Source organism: Babylonia areolata, chromosome 28 (genome assembly GCF_041734735.1).
Source record: "Babylonia areolata isolate BAREFJ2019XMU chromosome 28, ASM4173473v1, whole genome shotgun sequence".
Classification (NCBI taxonomy): Eukaryota; Metazoa; Mollusca; class Gastropoda; order Neogastropoda; family Buccinidae; genus Babylonia; species Babylonia areolata.
The window spans coordinates 4,351,829-4,373,591 of NC_134903.1; the positions used below are offsets into that span (position 1 = coordinate 4,351,829).

Sequence of the window (21,763 nt, forward strand, 5' to 3'; positions counted from 1 at the left end):
ATGACCGTTTTTACCCCGCCATGTAGGCAGCCATACTCCGTTTTCGGGGGTGTGCATGCTGGGTATGTTCTTGTTTCCATAACCCACCGAACGCTGACATGGATTACGGGATCTTTAACGTGCGTATTTGATCTTCTGCTTGCATATACACACGAAGGGGGTTCAGGCACTAGCAGGTCTGCACATATGTTGACCTGGGAGATCGTAAAAATCTCCACCCTTCACCCACCAGGCGCCGTCACCGTGATTCGAACCCCGGACCCTCAGATTGAAAGTCCAACGCTTTAACCACTTGGCTATTGCGCCCGTCAGGGAGTATGGGTGAGGAGGGAGGGTGGCGCGGGTGTCGGCGCAACCTCAAAGACTGGGCTTTGGACGGAGCGGGAAGGGAGATAAGAAGGAGGGGTGGGGAGGGGGGAGGGGACAGAGTGTGGGTGGTGGGGGTGACACTGCTGGCACACTATAACAAGTAAAAGAAGCGGGACATATATCAGCGCTTTCCTCATTGCGCAAAGCACTTTACAATCCACACAGACTCGCATACGAAACACACTTTGTCCTCAACTCACAATCATGCACAATATATATATATATATATATATATATATATATGTACATGCGCATACAAATTCGGACATGCATACATACACAACATGCATGCATACATGCATACATACACAACATGCATGCATACATGCATACATACATACATACATACATGCATACATACATTCGACACACACACAATACAGCGTTACAAACATACCTGCACAATCAACGAACTACTTTCACAGTGTATGAGAGAGGGTCCAGAGGAAGTGCTACTGGAAGAGGAAATGCTGTGAGAACACAGACAATACTTGGCACACCACGCGCCACAGTTGTCGCCATATTCTGATGCAGTTGGCGGCCTCCGTCTCAGTGTCTTCAAACTTAGTCAAACATGCCCATCTGTCAGCATGTGCTACGGTTCAGGAGGCTGACAGGCCGGACTGGAGTAGTGATCGTCAGTTATGATAATGAATAGTACCTACACTGGCGCAAAACTCTCCAAGTAGGTGCTGAGCGCCTCCCTTGACCTATAGCAATGAATGCCATGTACATCAGTACATACATACATACATACATACATATATACTGTATTGTATTTCTCTTTTTTGTCACAACAGATTTCTCTGTGTGAAATTCGGGCTGCTCTCCCCAGGGAGAGCGCGTCGCTACACTGAGAGCGCCACCTCTTTTTTTTTTCTTTTTTTTCCTGCGTGCAGTTAATATTTGTTTTTCCTATCGAAGTGGATTTTTCTACAGAATTCTGCCAGGGACAACCCTCAGTTTGTTGCCGTGGGTTATTTTACGTGCGTTAAGTGCGGCATGCTGCACACCGGGGGACCTTGGTTTATCGTCTCCGGATCCGAATGACTAGCGTCCGGACCACCATTCAAGGTCAAGTGGAGGAGGAGAAAATACTGGCGACTGTACCGTGATTTGAACCGGCACGGTGCGCTCAGATTCTCTAGTCTTGCAGACTTCCCGCCAGGCGAACACGTTACCGGCCCAAGATACTAATAACAGATTTGCAGATATGAGCAAAAAGAAAAGAAAAACAACAACCCAAAAATATGTCACACACACACACACACACGCGCGCGCGCGCGCTCGAGCACGTGAAAACTTCAATAAAGGGGGAGAAAGGGTCGGGAAAGTCGGGACTATGGGTAGGAACACAGACAATACCTTTATTTTTCTTTTTGATAAGGCAAAGTGTGCTTCCGAGTTGTTCAAACGTCCGACTTTATCCTGAGAGAAAGCGTGACAACACATTATAATTGCTTCTGGGTTGCGGATGGTCTAAAAGTGTAACGCAGTGTAAAATCGATCACCTTATAGTTCCCGGTGTCAAGTCAGTTGAGTGTTTTGAACTCCGGAGATAAGAAATGTGGGACGCTTGGAGCCGTAATAGATAAAATAGGTCACAAAAGAGGTCACACACACACACACACACACACACACACACACACACACACACACACACACACACACAGAGTCTCCCTGTGTGGGGAGGAGGGGGGAGGAGGGGTAAGTGAAGGTGTCGGAGCATGGAAAGGGGAATGCAGTAAGGTTGGCCAAGGGGAATAAGTGAGGCTGGGCCAGGTACTGCAAAACTGAACTTTTTGGTTCGCACACCAACACCAACGCCTCTGCCATTAGCATCTTTGTACAACGACCATAAAGTCAAGCGCCGAGTGCAATGATAATTCCACTTATCAATGTCATATGCAATGCAAACGTTACAATTCGTGAAAACTACGTAAGCGTTCGATCGACTCTGCCGGATATGCCGGCTTAATTGAGTTCAGTGTTTGGGGATATCACAAACTGAAATATTCTGCCAGTGATTACAGTTTCGACTGATGATATCGAGAGGCGAATATGAATAATAGTTGCATTTCATTTAGCACTGCGTTTTCACACAGACTGAGCAAATCAGATATTGAAGACAGTCTGAACAAATTATTCCAAGTCATATGACCCGGTGATCTGTTTCAACGGTTAACAACTGAAGCCAACTTGAAGCGTCATCTCTAAAAGGTTGCACAACGTGACGATACCTGACCTCAACAGTGAGGTGAAATGGTACACGAGATACCAGAGTAGCAGCAAATCAGTTTAACTCACTCAGTGCGGCCAGTCCTCTCTTCTCCTCTACACAGACCCCTCGGATGTCCAGTGGGTGTCTGAATGACCCAACCTTTAGCTTCCGTCGTCAGAATTGTGGTATTCTTTGTCCACATTCACGTCTTCAGTATAAGAGCCTTCCGCTTGCAATATTTTGATGATGGTAATTGGGGTGAAACGCTGTTAACGTCGTCTCTTTCGCCGTTCGTATGGAGAGAGTTAAGAGGATGCTCAGTCCCCGTCCGCCGGACTCAGTCGGGCGCGGTGAATTTCAGGAGCACCGTGATGCTTGCCAGGTCAGTTTGAACTGAGTTAACTAGTTTTCAAGTCAACTCGGCACCCCGTTGCATGTGCTTTAGGAAGCTATTTTCAAGGAAAAGAAAGCTAGTGTAGAGAATAACAAATGAAAAGTGAATTACGTCGTTAATTTCCGTTTCAAGTTGTTAACCAGTTCCATACTATGATAAGTTATAATTGTGAGTCGCAACATGAAACTGACAATGCCGCCATGATTCCGATTTCGAATTGGACAAAAAATTGAGTAACGGGTCCTGCCACTGACACACGCGGGCTGCATTGACACACTGACACACTGGCACGCACGCACGCACACACACACACACACACACACACACACACACACACACACACACACACACACACACACACACACACACACACACACACACTGACACACACACACTCACACACACACACACACACACACACACACACACACACACACACACACACACACACACACACACACACACACACTGACTGACCGCCGGCAGGGCACACACACACACACACACACACCGTCACACGCACTCACCGTGATCGGGCACACACACACATACACACACACACACACACACACACACACACACACACACACACACACACGGCACTGGCACACCGCACACACACACACACACACACACACAAACACACACACACACACACACACACACACACACACACACACACACACACACACACACACACTGGCAGAGTCGCGAGGAGGCACTTCAGTGTAAGTACTTTATGGCGGCACTGCCGGAATGGTCCGTTAGCAGGGCAGTATTACTATTCAACAACCCAATTAACTTATTAATAAGCAAAAGTCAGACAGTCCAAAAATATACGGATTTCAACAAACATGAAACACACTGAGGCCGCAAACATTTGACTCGCAGTCAAACTGGCCTTTATTTCGCAGTACTGATTATATCTGGGCTAGACCACTTCGGCTAGCGACGACCCGGGCACAGCCTTCATAGTACACTGCAGGAGTCCTCCCCAGTGTTGTGTGTGTAAAATGGCAGTTCAGTTTTCAGTTCCAGTGTCTCAAGGAGGCGTCACTGCGTTCATACAAATCCATAATTATACGCTACACCACATCTGCTAGGCAGATGCCTGACAGCAGCATAACCCAACGCGCTTGTCAGGCCTTGAGTGAGTGCTGTCATAATTATATTTGTGTACCTATCAGAGTCAGTGGATTTCTTTTTCAGTTACTGACACTGATAATTTTGTAGATGACAACACTCTCGTTGCGGCCATAGGTTCTTTTCCTGTGCGCCAAGTGCGTGCTGCACACGGGAACTCGACTGGATCGGTTTACTACTCATCTCACCCGCCGAAGCGGACTAGACGCTCAGTTTGATTCAGTTTCCATTGAGTCAAACTTGGGCCTCGGCCGGAGACCGTGACTGAGGGCCGCGCCGAGAGCAGGATTCGAACCCACACCACTCTTTGTATTCAGTGGCATCTGAGCGTCGCGGCAACCATACCGCCACTGACATTTATCCAGCGTGAGAAACACTAACATAAAATGAAATCAACTACAGTCAGTCAACAATGACTGAACAAAGTAATGGAATGGAACTCGCCCCGCGGTTGATGTCTCGACGGTCACACTTTGCACGGTTATTCTGGTGACGCGACTTTTGTTTTTATTTATTTGGTTTTCATTTGTCCCTGTAAAAAGTAGTTGTTCTCTTACTAAAGACCCCCCCTTCTTTGATCTCATCATGATGACACATTCTGTTGACTTTGTTTTTATTATTTAGTTATTATTTCTTTCTTTCTTTATTTATTTATGTACGCTTATAGTTGACTTCATCAAGTTTTTGCGCCTTAAACATAATATTATTATTAGTAGTATTTTTTATTTTTAATATGCCAGTATTTATCTACTATTTATTCACCCCCTTTTTTTTTCTTCTCAAGGCCTGACTAAGCACGTTGGGTTACGCTGCTGGTCAGGCATCTGCTTTGCAGATGTGGTGTAGCGCATATGGATTTGTCCGAACGCAGTGAGGCCTCCTTGAGCTACTGAAACTGAAACTGTTGACTTTGGTCAAGGTTCGACGCTTCATTTACATTAATTTTTATTTATTCATCAAACTCTCTAGAAATACTGGTAATGACTAGCGTTCGACATGACAGTTGCTTCGTACTCAGGTTTGGTGGACAGCTGGTTTGTCATTGTCTGCCTCTCTGTCTGTCTACCCCCACCCCCCTCACCCTCCTTCACACACACCAGCTGCTCGATCACCGAGATAAGACCAGTCGACGGTCGATGAGACGGTCACGTGATACACACAAACCCGCCGCCATCTTTGGATAAAAATAATGGGTCGGTATCGTGACAAACTAAAGAATAACTTTGTTTAGCGATTGAAGAATGAGCGGTGCTGGTTATGCCGGTTTTCTCAAATCCACTGCGGCTGGATTTTACTAAGATTAAGACTGTGTGAATGAGACTGTGTTTGTGGATGCCCAGCAGGTGATATCTTTCTTTATCATCGTCAGCTCCAGCGCTTGAGCCTCTGTTTCTGTTTCGATCTTTGTTGCGAGCGGCAGCAGACAATGAACTCCGGACGTGTAGTGGCAGATGTGATCTCGAATCGTTTGTACGTCTCGTCGTCTACTGTTAGGTCTGATTTTCTTGGACGATTGTTCGTTTAATGCTTATAGTTGTACTAGTTTCAATCTAATGTAGATCTTGTGTTAGTATTCTATGCTTGAATAGTAAATAAGGCAGATGGATTCCGGTTTTGCGAACATGCTCACAGCGCAGTTTATTTTGTTTAATTAATAATTAGGCTGTCAGAAGTTCCAGAAGGATACTGGACATCATATTGGTTTTGTAGTACAGTACATGAAACGACAAGATGTACTGAGTACAAGCGTGCGTGCGTGCGTGTTTTCGTGTGTGTGTGTAGGCCCTATGTGTGTGAGTTTCAGAAAGCATGAGATCGCGATGCAGATCTATACATGTAAACATTTTATTTATGTTACTTTGTAAGTAAGGTCTAGTACTTTTGTGTTTTACAATTCATTATCTTGAATCAAGAATGGAATAAATGCATATTGTGTCCGAAGATATGCTAATCTGTAAAGTAATCATTTTTTATTTTTTTTCAGCTGGCAGTCATTGAGTCCATTGTCAGCTGACTGTGGACACCATTCTGCGGTGTGCTGATCAGCTGGCAAATTGTGATCGACTTTGATCATTCTGTCGCCTTCTTTGCCTTTGTTGGCAGTGGTGTTTTCACATTCAACTGACCAGTAGTAGTGTGTGTCTACCACCCCCTATCTCCCCCTGCCTTAACAGGCAGTGGTGTGTCTTCAGCAGACAAGTGGTGGGGTTCCACAAGCAATGAACATGGGGCAGAAAGTTTCTGGCGGCATCAAGACCATCTCCAGCACCCGGGAACCCATTTACAAAAATGTGACCCGCGAGCCGGCGTTCAACCCAGACTATCAGAAACCCTCGCGGCTGGACGCGTTGCTGGACATGCCGTCTGTGGGACGGGAGACGCAGTTCAAACACGCATGGAACCCAGACGATCGCTCCCTCAACATCTTCGTCAAAAACGAAGACCTCATGACCTTTCACCGCCACCCAGTGGCCCAGAGCACAGACTGTATCCGCGGTCGCTATGGATACACGCGGGGACTGCACGTCTGGGAGATAGTGTGGAGCACGCGGCAACGAGGGACTCACGCGGTGGTTGGTGTGGGAACGGTGGATGCTCCGTTACACTGTGTAGGATACCAGTCCCTTGTGGGCAGTAACAAGGAGTCGTGGGGCTGGGACCTGGGTCGGAACAAACTGTACCATGATATGAAGAACCAGCCGGGGATCACGTACCCAACTGTGTTGAATGCGGACGAAAACTTTGTGGTGCCGGACAGCTTCCTGGTGGTTCTGGACATGGATGAGGGCACGCTCAGTTTCATGGTGGACGGTCAGTACCTGGGGGTGGCCTTCCGCAACCTGAAAGGGAAGAAACTCTATCCCATCGTCAGTGCTGTGTGGGGACACTGTGAGATCACCATGCGCTATCTGGGAGGCCTTGATCGTAAGTTTGATAGTTTCTGAAATTTTATGTGGGTTAAAAAAAAAAAGGAGATATAATTCATTCATTGTTTTTTTTGTTTTGTTTTTTTGTTGTTGTCACATTGCAGAATTCTCTGAGTGAAACACAGGCTGCTCTCTCTGTGGGAAGAGCGCGTTACCACATTGCAGCGCCACCCTTTCCTTTTTTTTTTTTTTTTTTTTTTTTCAGTGTGCAGATGTATTTGTTTCACTATCAAAGTGGATTGTTCTAAAGAATTTTGCCAGGGGCAGCTCTTTTGTAGCAATGAATTATTTTGCATGTTATATGCTAAACGTTTGCTTCAGTCAGGATCTTGGTTTGTTGTCTCATCATAAAGAATAGCTCGCCCAGACCACCACTCAAAGTTTAGTTTCAGTTTCTCTTTCTCAAGGAGGTGTCACTGTGTCCTGACAAATTGATACACTACACCACACCTGTCAGCATTTAAAAAAAAATTTTTTTTAATTATTATTATTATTATTACTACTACTACTACCTTTTTGTATATTATAATTATTGTTTATTTATTTATTTATTTATTTATGTAAGCTTATCTATTATTTATTTCCCCCCCCCCCCCCCCCCCCTTTATTTTTATTTTTTTCTCAAGGCCTGACTAAGTGCTTTGGGTTACGCTGCTGGTCAGGCATCTGCTTGGCAGATGTGGTGTATGCATACATGTGTACATATGAGTTGATTTCATCAACAGAATTTTGCCAGAGGACAACAGTTTTGTTGCTGTGGGTTATTTTTCAGTGCACCAAGTGCATGCTGCATAGAGGACTTTGGTTTATTGTCTCATCTGGATGACAAGATGCTAAGTTTGATTTTCCAGTCATACTTCGGAGAAAGGGCGAGAGTGGGAATCAAAACCATACCCCCATGGACTCTGTATTGGCAGATAAGCATCTTAACCATTCTGCCACCTTCGTCCTCAAGGTCTAGTAGAACCAGAAGGGGGAGAAAAAATTCCCGGTCTGTGTATATCACTACATGGGACTCAAACCCATCAACATGTGCTTCTCAGTAATCTCAGATAGGCAAATTATCACTAGGCCACAAAAACCATAACATATGAGCACTCTCTTGCCAGTCTTGGCAAGGGTCTGTCTAGATCTGTCTGTCTGTTCTTCTCTTCCTGTCTCTTGTCTCTCAGTCTTTCTCTCTGACCAGTCTTGAGTGTATGGCACTGTATTGTTTCTCTCTGACCAGTCTGAGTGTACTGCTTGCCAGTATCTCGTTGTCTGTCTGTTACATTGTCTGTCTTCCTGTCTTTCCCCATCAGTGAACTGATCTTTGAATCCTGAGAACTGTGAGTGCTGTAGTTTTCCCCCTTATTACAGATTATCTCATGGTATACATCTTATATTTTATCTTTCATGTTCTCTTTACTTGAACCCTGTTTCAGTGTTTGTAACACTAACAGACAAATTTCCTTTTTTCTGAGAAGCTCTTACTTCCCTTCAAATGAAAACTTGTAGGACTTCAACTGCGTCTTCTTCTTCTTCTTCTGCGTTCGATGTTTTGGCTGCGTCAGACGGTCACCCCCGTCGCCACGATGTAGCCCACGGTCTTCTCCAGGTCGTGGCGGTCTCCCCAAAGCTGCGCCTGTAGCTCCGTGCCCCCTGGCCAGGTTTGACGCCGTAGAGCTTCATGGGTTGGGCAGTGTTGGAGGATGTGTTCAGGGGTCTGGGGTCCAGTGCCACATGGACACTCATCAGTGTGGGCGATCTTCATACGGTGAAGGTGACTCAGTAGTCGGCAGTGGCCGGTTCTCAGTCTGAAGAGGACAGTCTGCTGGTGTCTCTGGAGCTGGTGGATTGGATCGACACCACTGTTTGCACCCAGCCTTCTCTTCCACTGGTTCTGGTAACGGTTGTGGATGATGGTCCTGGCCTCTCTGTAGGTCACGGGGTGGCTGAACTGCTTCATTTTGCTGCCTGCCTTGGAGAGAGCATCGGCCTTTTCGTTCCCCATGACCCCACAGTGAGAAGGAACCCACTGAACAGTGACAGTCGACCGTTTTGAAAGGTCATGAAGGGCTGCTTTGATGTTTGTCAGCTGCTGTTCGTTTCTGGTTGACTGGAGTCCCTGCAGGAGAGATCTGCAGTCAGTGAAGAAGGCTATCTTTGGTGGTGGGTTGACTGACGTCCTGAGGCCTTGTGCAGCATGGAGTAGTGCTGCTGTCTCCGCTCTGTAGTTCGAGGAGATTCTTCCTGTGGGGAAGGCTCCAGGGGTCAGTCTTCCATCTGTGTGCCTGATGAAGATGCCTGCTCCTCCATTCTTCACCGCTCCCTCCGAGGATCCATCTGTGAAGACGTGCGTCCATTCGCTGGGGTTGTACTGAGTCTCAATCATCTCCAATGTCAGAGCTTTCAGCAGGGGAGGGGCTTGGCAGTCCTTTTGGTCGATGCCAGGGACTTTTGTGATGATTGAGACTCCTTCCAGTTGGTCGGCCGGTTCCTCGAAGTCGGGGAGTGTTTCCATCTCGGCAGGGGACAAGGGCAGCAGGTCTTCATGTTGGCGGTGCAGGGTCTTGGAGAGGTGGTTGAAGCTGGTCCGCTTCAGTCTGTTCTTTGTTGGGTGCTTCAGTTTTTCGTGCATTGGGTGAGTTGGCATGCGCAGGAGCTTCTCGCTGTGGATGAAGACTTTTTCCTCTCGTCTATCTTTGAGTGGGTGGAGGCCTGTGTGTTTCTCCATCGCCTGAACTGGAGTCGTCTTTATCCCGCCAGTGATCAGCCGTAGCCCTGCGTTCTGAACTTTGCTCAGGCGGCTTGTGTTGGTTGCTGATGCCGTGGCCCAGGCAGTGCTGCCATACTCCAGGGTTGGCCTGACAGTTCCAGTGTACACCCTCTGCAGTATGCTGCTGTTGGCACCCCAAGAGGTCCCGGCGAGTTTTTTCAGGATGGCCAGTTTTCTGGTTGCTCGTCTCTCGATGTCCTTGAGATGGGGGTTCCATGTCAATCGCTTGTCGAGCTTCACACCCAGGTACATTGGCGTGTCATCCTGTTTCAACTGCATTCCGTTCAGTTTGAGGTGGGAGGTTTCTGACATCGGTGACAGCGAGAAGATTGCTGAGACTGTCTTGGTGGTGTTGATGTCTACTCCCCAGGCAGAGGCCCATGTTCCCACGTGATTGAGTGCTTCCTGCATTCTGTGGCTGGCGGACGTGAGGTATTCCGCAGCACTCCAGGCAGCAAAGTCATCAGCGTGGAGGGCTCTGGAGACATGCTTGGAGATCTTCTCAGCGATGTCGTCGATGAAGATGAGGAAAAGTGTAGGGGAAATGACTCCTCCTTGCGGCACACCTTGCTGTAGAGTGACCCGATGGCTGATTTTCCCGTCGAGTTTTACCCTTGCCCTGCGGTGTTGGAGGAAATCCTGGATCCAGCGGTACATCTTCCCTTCCACTTTCTTGTTGAGGAGCTTCAGGAGAAGTCCTGCCTTCCAGACCTTGTTGAAGGCCTTGGTTAGGTCCACGAAGACTGCAAGCACCTTCTTCTTTTCTTGAAAGGCAGTCTCTATCTCCTGTGCAAGGTACACCAGCTGGTCTTCGGTGCTGCGGTTTTTCCTGTAGGCTGATTGGGTATTGCTGAGCAGGTGGTTTTCTTCAAGGTGTTTCAGGAGTCGAGTGTTCACCATCCTTTCCATCACCTTGCCCAGACAACTCAGGAGGCTGATTGGTCGATAGCTGGACTTCTTAGTCTTATCCTTCTGCTTCTTTCTGATGGGGACGATGATGGCTTCTCTCCACTGGTCTGGAAGTTTCCCTGTGTCCCAGGACTGGTTGATGATCAAGAGAAGCTTCTGTCTGGCTACAGGTCCCAGGTTCTTGATCATGTCATTCGGGATGCCGTCTTTCCCAGGGGCTTTCTTTTTCTTCAGTTTCCTGATGGCTGCACTGAGTTCGGCCATGGAGAAGGCTGTCATCATGGACTGACTCGGGTTCTGCTGTTTCAGCTTCTCCTTGATCTCCCTCTGGACCTCCTGCACTCGGGCTTCAGGGAGTGTTGTGGTGCTGCCCTCTCTGTAAACATCTGCAAGGATGTTGGCTGCCTGCTTGCCCGCGTGGTGCTTGCCATTTTCCTCAATGACAGTTCTGCTGTGTCTGGTGCCCGTGTCTTCGTTCAGAAGCTTGGTCAGGTTCCACAACTTGCCGGTGTCCTTCTCCATGTTGAGACTGCTGGTCTTCTCATTCCAACTGCGTCTGAAAGTGTGTGTGTGTGTGTGTGTGTGTGTGTGTGTGCGCGCGTGCGCGGGCATGTGCGCAAGCATGTGTGTGTCAGTTTGAGTGTATTATGTGTGTGTGTGTGTGTGTGTGTGTGTGTGTGTGTGTGTGTGTGATATTTATACATGCATTCATGTAGTTTTATGTGGTGTAGCATATGGGTTCATCCTGATTGAGAAACTGAAACTGAAAACTATTGTTATTATTATTTATTATCATCAGTGTTAACAGTGATAATAATGATATCATTATTAATGTTGTTATTGATATTATTGTTATATATGATGTATCCGTTTGCAGCGGAGCCCCTCCCCCTGATGGATATATGTCGGCGAGCGGTGCGTTCCCAGGTGGGCAAGAACCGCCTGCAGCTGATCAGAGACTTGCCCATCCCCAACTCCCTGAAAATGTACCTCTGGTACCAGTCCTAGCAGGCCCCAGTCCCCACGTGCCCTCCTCCACCACCACCACAACATTGTGTGCATGATCGCCTCCCTTTTTCACTCTCCACCCGTCGACTTGTTGTCATGGACCACATTCTCCACTGAAAGGGCAAACGCAGAAAATGTGACACGCATTTCAGACGGTGATGTGTACCTGTGTAATTTAATGACTGATCTGTGTTTGTTGAAAGCGGTGTGTGTATTTGTCGCAGACCATTTTTGCCTTTTTATGATTTTTGAAATTATTATTATTATTATTGATAATGTTCTAATGTGGTTATTTTTTGTGTTTTTAATTTCATGCGGTTATAAACTGGATTATCATGACGTGTGGTTGAGAGTGGAAAACTAGAAAGACCATGAATTCAATCAGTTTGTGTGTGCATTTATGTGAAGAGTGTTTGAGAGAAAAAACTGGTCTTGGTTGTAATGGTTGAGCATTCTGCTGGATCTCGTTTTGTGAAACAACTATCCTTGTGCAATGGCATTGGTCACAATACCATGCAGTGGCTCCACAAGTCCTTCTGGTTTGTGACCGGTGAAATTTCACAACTTAAAGATGAGTGCGAAGGTCCATTTTGTGGCTTTGCTTTGCAAAAAACAAAAACAAATCTGCTATTGCAGCTGCTATTACCACTACTTCTACTCTATTCTTGTGTTTTAAGACCATAAAAGTCAGTACAAAGTGACTTGGTATTGTAAAGTTTGTAAATTTGATGTTATCCCTCCCCCCTAAAATCAAGCATCAAAACATCTTTACAGAATTTTCTTCTTGGTAAAAATGAAAGTTAGAAAATGAATTTGAAGTCAAACATGGTTCTTGCAAATTCCAATGTTGAGAGTACTTAGTCACCAAGTTAGTGTGCTTGCGATTTGAGTAAAATAATTCTCAGATTTATTTCCAAGTTCTTCTGGTGCAACATCTCTGGAGGCATAATTTGCAAACTAACCATCACCGTGAATGTGGATTGTCATTTGAAGATTCAAGTAAATCTAAATACTCAACAGGACTGTTGTATATTCAGTGACATGATTAGTTTACCACCAATACAAGCAGTATTTGGTATTGACTGGAAATTTTAGTTCAACTGGGTCTTAAAAGTTTGTAAAACATTTATAAATTCTGTGCCCAATTTTGGAGTAGGAACCTGTTATAATCTTACATTTATTTGAAGGTTAGGCCCTTACTGAGGATGGTGGAGAAAAACTGACAACCTAATTTTAAAGAAATATTTTAATTTTCCTTTTATTTTACCACACAAGTTCACAAGCAAAAAGCCCATGTTTCCCTTTTTTGTCTGCAGTACCAGAGTGGAACAGTGTCACTTGGGAAGCTTTAGGTAATGTTATCAAACAACATCCATGTTGCGATGGATGAAAGAATGAATGATAAATGGGAGCTCTAGATTTGTTAGAAAATGATGTCATTTTGCAATGCTACATTGCTAGTTAAAGATGAAGTAAAAGGAAAATGAGGCATGTTCAGTGCAAGTTGATTATTCTAAAATTTTAGTGACAGCCAGTCACTTTTTCTTTGCCATTTTCAAACATTAGTTTTTTCTGGAGTTGCTTTCCAAATTTCAGTGGTATTGGTGAAAAACATTTAAGTATGGACTACAATCATGGTGAATTTAACATTGAGGAACCGAGAAAGCTACATTTATGCAGCCATGCATCAAATGCCTGTGAAACAGTGTTGGGCTGGTTGGCTGCTGTGCTGTCGAGTCACAAAGTTCTGCAGAGCAGTGAAGTTGTTTCTGCCAAAATTCTTCCTTGCCCAGATCTTCTGATGCAAGTTAAGTGTACACCTTGATGGTGTCTAACAGTTGAGAAAAGTTGATTACTGGGAGAATGTGGATTGCCGACAACTGCAACCATTCTCACTCTCTCTTCTTGTGACTGCTGGTGTTGGTTGTCCCAAGACTTGAACTGTGGACAAGAAGGGATGGAAGATGAAATGCTGCGTTCCTCAGTCCAGAAGAGATGGCAGTGTTCCTTAAAATCTGTAAAACTGAGGGTCACTTTGATCCCAAGGCTCCAGATTCTTCATATTCTGAGAGTTGCTTCATAAAATCTGGGGGGTCAGTGGTACAATATTTATAGAACAGATTCCAGTTTGATGTGATTCATACATTCTGGAAAAATTGTGTATTGATAACTTGGAAAGTTCTGCAAACATGAGGGTCAGACTTGTTGTGCTCCAGTTATATCCCCTGTTTTGCTTTGTGAGGAATATTCTCCCAGTTCAACCTGAACGTACTTTACTGTCTCCCTTTGTTTCTTCCCTCCCTTTACTGTTCAAAGTTAAGCAGCCACTTCAACATGACTGATGCCTTTTTGAGGTTGGGTTGTTCACGGCTGAGGACTTGAGGGATATTCTCTGCAGTGTCATAGCTTGATCATTGCCTAGGTTGGTAGACACCACTTTGGATGGATGAATTTTTTTTTATACCTCTTGTATGATGAGAACGGCTTGTGAGTGTGTGATGAGAGTGATGATGAGTGACCTTGTGATAAGTGTCATTGTGTGATGATTGATTGTGTGATGAGAATGACTAATGATCGTATGAGGAGTGATTGTATTCATGATTTCTTTGAGTGACTGTGTGATGAGTCATTGTGTGATTATATAACTTGTCAGGAGTGTGACTTGTTATGGATTTTATTTGTACAATTTATGTAATTCATTTATTTATTAATTATTTATTAGATTTATATTGAAAAAATTGAAAGTGTTGATCACCAGTTTATTTGTTATTTATTTCTTGGAGAAGCGTGCTGGTTGCACCATGTTTGGACAGCTAACTGTTTCAGTGACGTGTAGTACGGCGAGGTCAGAATGACATCATTTGTAATAAAACTAATATTCAGGCGTCTGTGGACTGAGGCTTTAGTGGCTATCATTTTAACAAAAAAATGAGAAAGTGTGTGTGGAGGAATGGTGTGCATGTGCATCACTTGTGTGTGTGTGTGTGTGTGTGTGTGTGTGTGTGCATGCCTGCGACGCCTCATCAAAGGGATGCCAAGGGGTAGGTGGGTGGTGGGGGTGGGGCATCTGCCAACTGTAAATAGAATCTCCTGCCCTGCCCTTAGTAAATTATGCACAAAAACATTTTTGTTTATGCTCCTTTCTACCGCTCTAGTTTATGTTTACTACCAATTTTTTTTTCTGTTCTTTGTGTTGTATTTTCGTTTGTTAAGACTCCCCTGCGTTTTGCCCTCAGCTGCCTTCTCAGAGTGAAACTGAAAGACGTCATTTGTGTTCTGCAGTGTTGTTATCAGACTGCTTCATTCTCCAAATGGCTAGGGGGACTAGCTTACTACTGTTCAAGGAGGAAGGTGGCAGAATGGTTAAGACGCTCAGCTGCCAATACAGAGAGTCCGTGAGGGTGTGGGTTCGAATCCCGCTCTCGCCCTTTCTCCTAAGTTTGACTGGAAAATCAAACTGAGCGTCTAGTCTTTCGGATGAGACGATAAACCGAGGTCCCGTGTGCAGCACGCACTTGGCGCACTGAAAAAGAACCCATGGCAACGAGAGTGTTGTCCTCTGGCGAAATTACGTAAAATGAAATCCACTTTCATAGGTACACAAATATGTAAGCATGCACTCAAGGCCTGACTAAGCGCGTTGGGTTATGCTGCTGGTCAGGCATCTGCTCAACAGATGTGGTGTAGCGTGTATGGATTTGTCCGAACGCAGTGACGCCTCCTTGAGAAACTGAAACTGAAACTGAACTGTTCTATCAGTGATGACATTCATTTCTTGTTATACATGATAAGAGTTACAAGTGTGTGTGTGGATGCATTTGGGGTAAAATCGCTTCTCATAACTGTTTCTGAGACGTTCCTAGATATTTTCTGGTTGGAGTGATGGAAGTTGGTTGGTTGATGAAAACAAAAAAGGATTTTATTAGAAATACTTTTTTTTTCATGCTTTTTTATTTTGGTTTATGAGTGTTGTTTGAAATCATTGAAATCCACAATTTTGTATGTAAGTGTATTCCTCTCTGGTCAATTGCCTACCAGTCAGGGACCACACACCCTGTGTGAAAATGCAGTAGGGCTTCAGAAATTCTTTTTTTCTTCTTAACTTATTTTTCTTTTCTTTCTTTTTTTTTTTTTTTTTTAAATCTGGGGATGATGTATTAAGTAGAAGAGGTGTTGTTCTTAGCACAGCCTGGTCTTATAATTTGCCTCAAGGAGCTTATTGGTGAAATGTGTCATGAAGCTGGCAAACTGTGTTGTTTAGCAGATAGGTGGGTATTTTTTTGCTTTTTTTATTTTATTTGATGTGACAGAGTTGTGTTTTAAAGTGGTTTGAAAAAAAAACACCCTTGTTGGACAATCCTGATATGATTGTGTTCTGTAGGTTTAATTATAAGCAACAATGTCCAGTATCCTCCTGGGCTAGCAAATTTAGAGGTTTTTATTGTCAAGCAAAAGATCGTACTGTACTGTATTGTATTGTATTGTATTGTACTCTTTTTGTTACAACAGGTTTCTCTGTCTGAAATTCAGGCTGCTCTCCCTGGAGAGCGCGTCGCTGCACTGACAGCACCATCCATTTTTTGGTCTTTTTCTGTCTGCGATTTTATTTGTTTTCCTATCAGTGCTGATTTTTCTACAGAATTTTGCCAGGGACAACCCTTTTGTTGCCATGTGTTATTTTGCGTGCGCTAAATGCATGCTGCACACAGGACCTGGGTTTATTGTCTCATCTGAATGACTAGCGTTCCAGACCACCACTCAAGGTCTAGTGGAGGGGGAGAAAATACTGGAGACTGCTGCTGTGATTCGAACCAGTGGCGTTTCAGATTCTCTCGCTTCCTTGGTGGACGCGTTACCTCTAGGCCAGTACTCCACTTTGTATGATCAAATGTTAATTACTATTATTGTTGGGGGCGGGAGGGGGGAATGTTGTGTGGAGGGAGTGCCAGTGGGGTTGAGGGGGGCAGGGGAGCGGGTGTGTGTTTATTCTTAATTTTGAATGGTAAGTACCATCTTCAGAACATTTCGTTACGTCCTCTCACATGGATTCATGTAGACATATTGTTTTATTTCAGTTAGTGAATTATTTGTTGCTTTCCCTCTTTTTTTTTCTACTTTAATAAACCTTTATTTCATTTATGTAGTTAAAATCTTTTTTCTTCTGTTTTCCTCCCCTTTCTTTGGAGTTTATTGTGAGTTTATTGTTATTCTGTTACCCTCTTTCTGTCTTACTTCAGTTGTAGAAGTCTGGAAAAGTCTTGGAAAAATATATATGTCTTGCCCTGTTGGGCCTGGAAGTCTTGGGATTTTGATACATCAGCCATTGCCCAGTACCATTCAGCAAAGAGCTTATTAATGCATTGAAAAACAATTGGAAGAAACAAAACGTGATTCAGATTGAACATCAACACCTGGATATCCACTGATCAGGTTCATCAGCAGTGTAGTAGGTCAGGGTTTTTTTGTTTAAAAAAAAAATCTTTTTTGGCTTTGTAATTTTCTTTTGTATTCAGTGTTGAAAATGTTCAGTGTGGTCAGGCAGAAAATGTGGAAAAATGTATGGAATTTGGTTAGGTGACGTCTGTTAGAACCCTGTGGATATTCCACATTTACTATTATTATCACACTGTCTGTAGAGTTGTTGTTGTTGTTGTTTCTATAGTGAATATTCTCTTGTTTCTCTGTTTCTCTGTCAGGATCCCCAGTTTCTCCTGTCTTTACTGGTGCAAGCTGCTGTGTGTGATGTTGGGTAGATTACTGCATTGTTGATTGCATATCATGTGTTTTTTGTGCAAGCATTGCTGCCATGTGCATTGGAACTGGAATCTGGGCAGGGCTGCGTTCATGAGCCATCTCAGCAGTGCTAAGTTTGCTTAGCACAAAGAATTTTCCCCATCCTGCTGCTAATTGCACAGGCTTAGCAAGAAACAGCACTGATAGGGTTGCTTATGAAAATGGTCAAGGCAGACCAGCTGTGGGTGGGTTTAGCAGAGCTAAGTTTGCTCAGCATTGAAAATGTTTCTTAGTCTATGGAATTAGTGTAGAATGGGATATGTTCTTTTTGCTAAGCAAACTTAGAACTGCTAAGAGTAAGACTGCTCACCAGCCCTGGTCTTGATAGCAGAGAATTGTGTTCACTGGTTTGGGTAAACTTATGAATACTTGTTGTGACCAACCCTTATTGAGAGGAAAAAGAATTTTACATATAACTAATACGGAACATTTGTGATTTAATGAGTACAATGATAATATTGGTTTGTTTTTCGGATGGTAATCATTTTGTTTTTGTTTTTCTTTTTATCTTGGTTTTGTTTCTCTTTTGCATGGTACACGGCCGTTGAATTTTGATTCAGGAAGGGATACTGCATTGAATGCTGTTTTGTATTTTTGTTAGTTTTTTTCTTGTGTTTTGTGTTTCTGATTGTGAACAGCTGCTCCAGTCCTGGAAATGATGGCCAGAAATGTCAGTAACAAAGTTACTCGTCTTTCTTTCTGTTGTTCTGTCTGAGCTGGTGTGTTTGTTGTAACTCCAGTTATTGATGCATCTTAGTCTGCCCATACTAGACATCTGAAAAAACCCTTTATAACACCAGTGACTGTTGTATATTATTTGTGTGTTTGTACTGCAGACATCACAAAAACTTTATAACACCAGTGACTGTTGTGTCATAGTCATTGTGTACCCACACTACAGTCAAGACACACACAAAAAAATTAAATTTCAACACTGGTTACTGTTGTGTCTTAGTGTGCCCATACTACAGACAACACAAAAACTTTGTAACATTAGTTACTGTTGTGTCTTAGTGTGCCCATACTACAGACAACACAAAAACTTTGTAACATTAGTTACTGTTGTGTCTTAGTGTGACCATACTACAGACATCACAAAAACTTTGTAACACTAGTTACTGTTGCGTATTAGTGTGACCATACTACAGACATCACAAAAACTTTGTAACACTAGTTACTATTGTGTCTTAGTGTGCCCATACTACAGACATCACAAAAACCTTGTAACACTAGTTACTGTTGTGTCTTAGTGTGCCCATACTACAGACATCACAAAAACCTTGTAACACTAGTTACTGTTGTGTCTTAGTGTGACCATACTACAGACATCACAAAAACTTTGTAACACTAGTTACTATTGTGTCTTAGTGTGACCATACTACAGACATCACAAAAACTTTGTAACACTAGTTACTGTTGTGTCTTAGTGTGCCCATACTACAGACAACACAAAAACTTATGGACCAGTTGATAAGAAAAAAGAAGAAAGGTTTATTTACATTAAATGTAAAAAAACAACAACAACAAAAAACAACAACAACAACAAATAAACAAAAAAACCCAACCCAAACTCAACTGACATGAATTATTTATGTAGATCATGCAAGCTAAGTATGAATTATGATCTACCACTGTTTCAGGTACATGTGCACCATGAACAGGTTGAAAAATGCTTTTTGAAGAAATCCGCGTTTCAGCCGACTACTGACAGTTGTTAGTGGTCCATAGACAAAAGCTGCAGTGTTTCACTGTGTAGACCAGTTGGAAAGAGCAAGAAAACACCTGTAGTTATGAGTGGTGCTGATTGTGTTGGCTGCACACACCGATGTTGGTTCAAAAATCAGATTCACTTCACCATGCCCTGAAGAAGAAGAAGACTGCAAGTTTCCACGTTCTTCTGCGGGGATGCTGGGGGTCGTCTTTCAGTATGAATAGTATCCCCGCCTTCAGGAAATTCTGTGCTGGAAATTGCCTCTTTTCTATCACTTTATTTGTTTCTGCTTTTTTTTTTTCTTCACTGTTGTCACCTTTTTCTGCCTTCCCAGTCCATTCCCCTGTCTTTTTTTCATGCAAGTCTAGACACTTTTTTTTCTCTTTTCTGCAGTCTGTAATGTGCTATCTGTGCTGTTTTGGTCTGGCGATTAGGTAGTGAGATGTAAATACTGGGATGGGCACTAGCTGCCCATTCTACAGTGTTATTTGCCTATATGGCCTTTTTTGTGTATTTTTTGTCTGGTTTTAAAGTATTGTTTTTTCCTTGTTTATGATTTGTTGTAATCTGGGGATGATAAATTAAGCGGAATGGCTGATGTCCTCAGCATGGCCTCGTCTTATTTGCCATAAGGAGCTAAATGGTTGGGATACTGTATCATGAAAGGGTTTTGTGGGTGTATCTTTGTAGTTTTTTGTAGATGTTACAGTTTTGTGTTGACGCAGTTGAGCATTTGTATGGTTTGACAGTCCTGATATGGCCCCATGTGGTTGGCTGGACTATAAGCAACAAGAACCCAAGAACCCAAGTTTCCACATGGTCCTCAACATTTTGTGAACCTTGTAGGTGTTGGATTTCCTTATCTAAATGTGCTTGAATAGTAGGGTAAGTAGGTTAGATCTCATTGTTTAGTTTGCTTATTATGTTGAGCTTGGGGTGCGTGGCGGTGGGAGCTTTGGGGATATTTTGGTTATAGATTACCAGTATTATCCCCCATCTACTGGAAATTCTGTGACCGGGAATCTTTTGGTTATAGATACTAGATAGTATCCCCATCTACTGGAAATTCTGTGACTGGGGATCTTTTGGTTATAGATACTAGACAGTATCCCCATCTACTGGAAATTCTGTGACCAGGGATCTTTTGGTTATAGATACTAGATAGTATCCCCATCTACTGGAAATTATGTGGCAGGAATTTCCTCTTTTCTGTCAGTCTCTTTCTTTCTGGCTTTTTTTTTTTTGGTCCCCTTTTCTTTCTGTCATCTTTTCCTTATTTGTTGCATGGATGGTCCTATGATCCTTGTTGGCTTGTTTACTTATGGAAAGTCTGGAATATTTATGGATTATGGGATCTTTCACGTGCACGTTTGACCTTTTGCATGTGTGTACACTAAGGCATAGCAGACCTGCATATATATATATATATATATATATATATATATATATATATATATATATATATATATATATATATATTGATCTGGGAGTTGACCGGCTGGCCGTCACATTGACCAGAAAAGTCTCCACCCTTAATCTGTCAGGTTCCGAAACAAGGATCAAACCCAGGACCTTCAGATTGAAAAGTCAAATGCTGAAACCATTCACAGATATTGAATCTTCAGTTAGAGTAAACAGTGAAATGGATTGACATGCATGCTTCCTTGTTCTACTCAGTGGGTTGGGATAATACGATTTTTTTCCAGTCCTTCCCAGTTCCCTATATTTTTAATGTAATCTACCAGGTTACAAATCATCTAGAGGTGATATTATAATCGGAAAGCCTGGTGCTTTAACTTTGAACCTTGCCATATTTTATTTGGTTGATCATCAGCTCTGAGATGGGCTTAGCAGTCTATACTTTGCTGCATTATTTGCGAAGTATTTTCCTTTTTTTTTTTGTTTGTTATATACATTTATTTTGTTTTGTTTATACTCTTTTTTGATACTATTTTGTAATCTGGATTTGATATTTAAGCGGAAAGGCTGGCACCTTCATCTTTCATTCTTTGCCTGTTTCATTGTAACAATTATGATGAAAAAAAAAAGAAAAAAAAAAAAAAAAAAAAAGATCTGCAGAGTTAATTGATGTAGTTACATCACTCTGTTATGAACTGTTGGTAAAATACATACATGTCAGAGGAACTCTGTGTATATTAACCTCTTGACTGCGGCTGACAAGCATGCCTTCCAGTGAAGGGCTGTCACCTCTGTGAGATAAGACAGGTCAGGATGTCAGTGAAGGGCTGTCACCTTTGTGAGATAAGACAGGTCAGGATGTCAGTGAAGGGCTGTCACCTTTGTGAGATAAGACAGGTCAGGATGTCAGTGAAGGGCTGTCACCTCTGTGAGATAAGACAGGTCAGGATGTCAGTGAAGGGCTGTCACCTCTGTGAGATAAGACAGGTCAGGATGTCAGTGAAGGGCTGTCACCTCTGTGAGATAAGACAGGTCAGGATGTCAGTGAAGTGCTGTCACCTTTGTGAGATAAGACAGGTCAGGATGTCAGTGAAGGGCTGTCACCTTTGTG

General features: G+C 43.4%; 1 protein-coding gene across 1 annotated transcript; it reads left to right on the forward strand.

Moving 5' to 3' along the window:
* Positions 1 to 5,370: 5,370 nt before the first annotated feature.
* LOC143301813 (SPRY domain-containing SOCS box protein 1-like) lies at positions 5,371 to 16,704 on the forward strand. The gene is made up of 3 exons (XM_076616210.1): positions 5,371 to 5,597; positions 6,112 to 7,052; positions 11,599 to 16,704. The coding sequence occupies exons 2-3, from the start codon at positions 6,347 to 6,349 to the stop codon at positions 11,727 to 11,729; spliced, it is 837 nt and encodes a 278-aa protein (XP_076472325.1). The 5' UTR covers positions 5,371 to 5,597; positions 6,112 to 6,346; the 3' UTR covers positions 11,730 to 16,704.
* The last annotated feature ends 5,059 nt before the right edge of the window (positions 16,705 to 21,763 follow it).

What these genes read in the sequence shown, in the direction of transcription:
- LOC143301813 (XM_076616210.1), top strand. Translation starts at nt 6,347, where the DNA reads ATGAACATGGGGCAGAAAGTTTCTGGCGGCATCAAGACCATCTCCAGC. An exon ending in CTATCTGGGAGGCCTTGATC is followed by an intron (nt 7,053 to 11,598) that starts GTAAGTTTGATA and finishes ATCCGTTTGCAG; the next exon opens with CGGAGCCCCTCCCCCTGATG.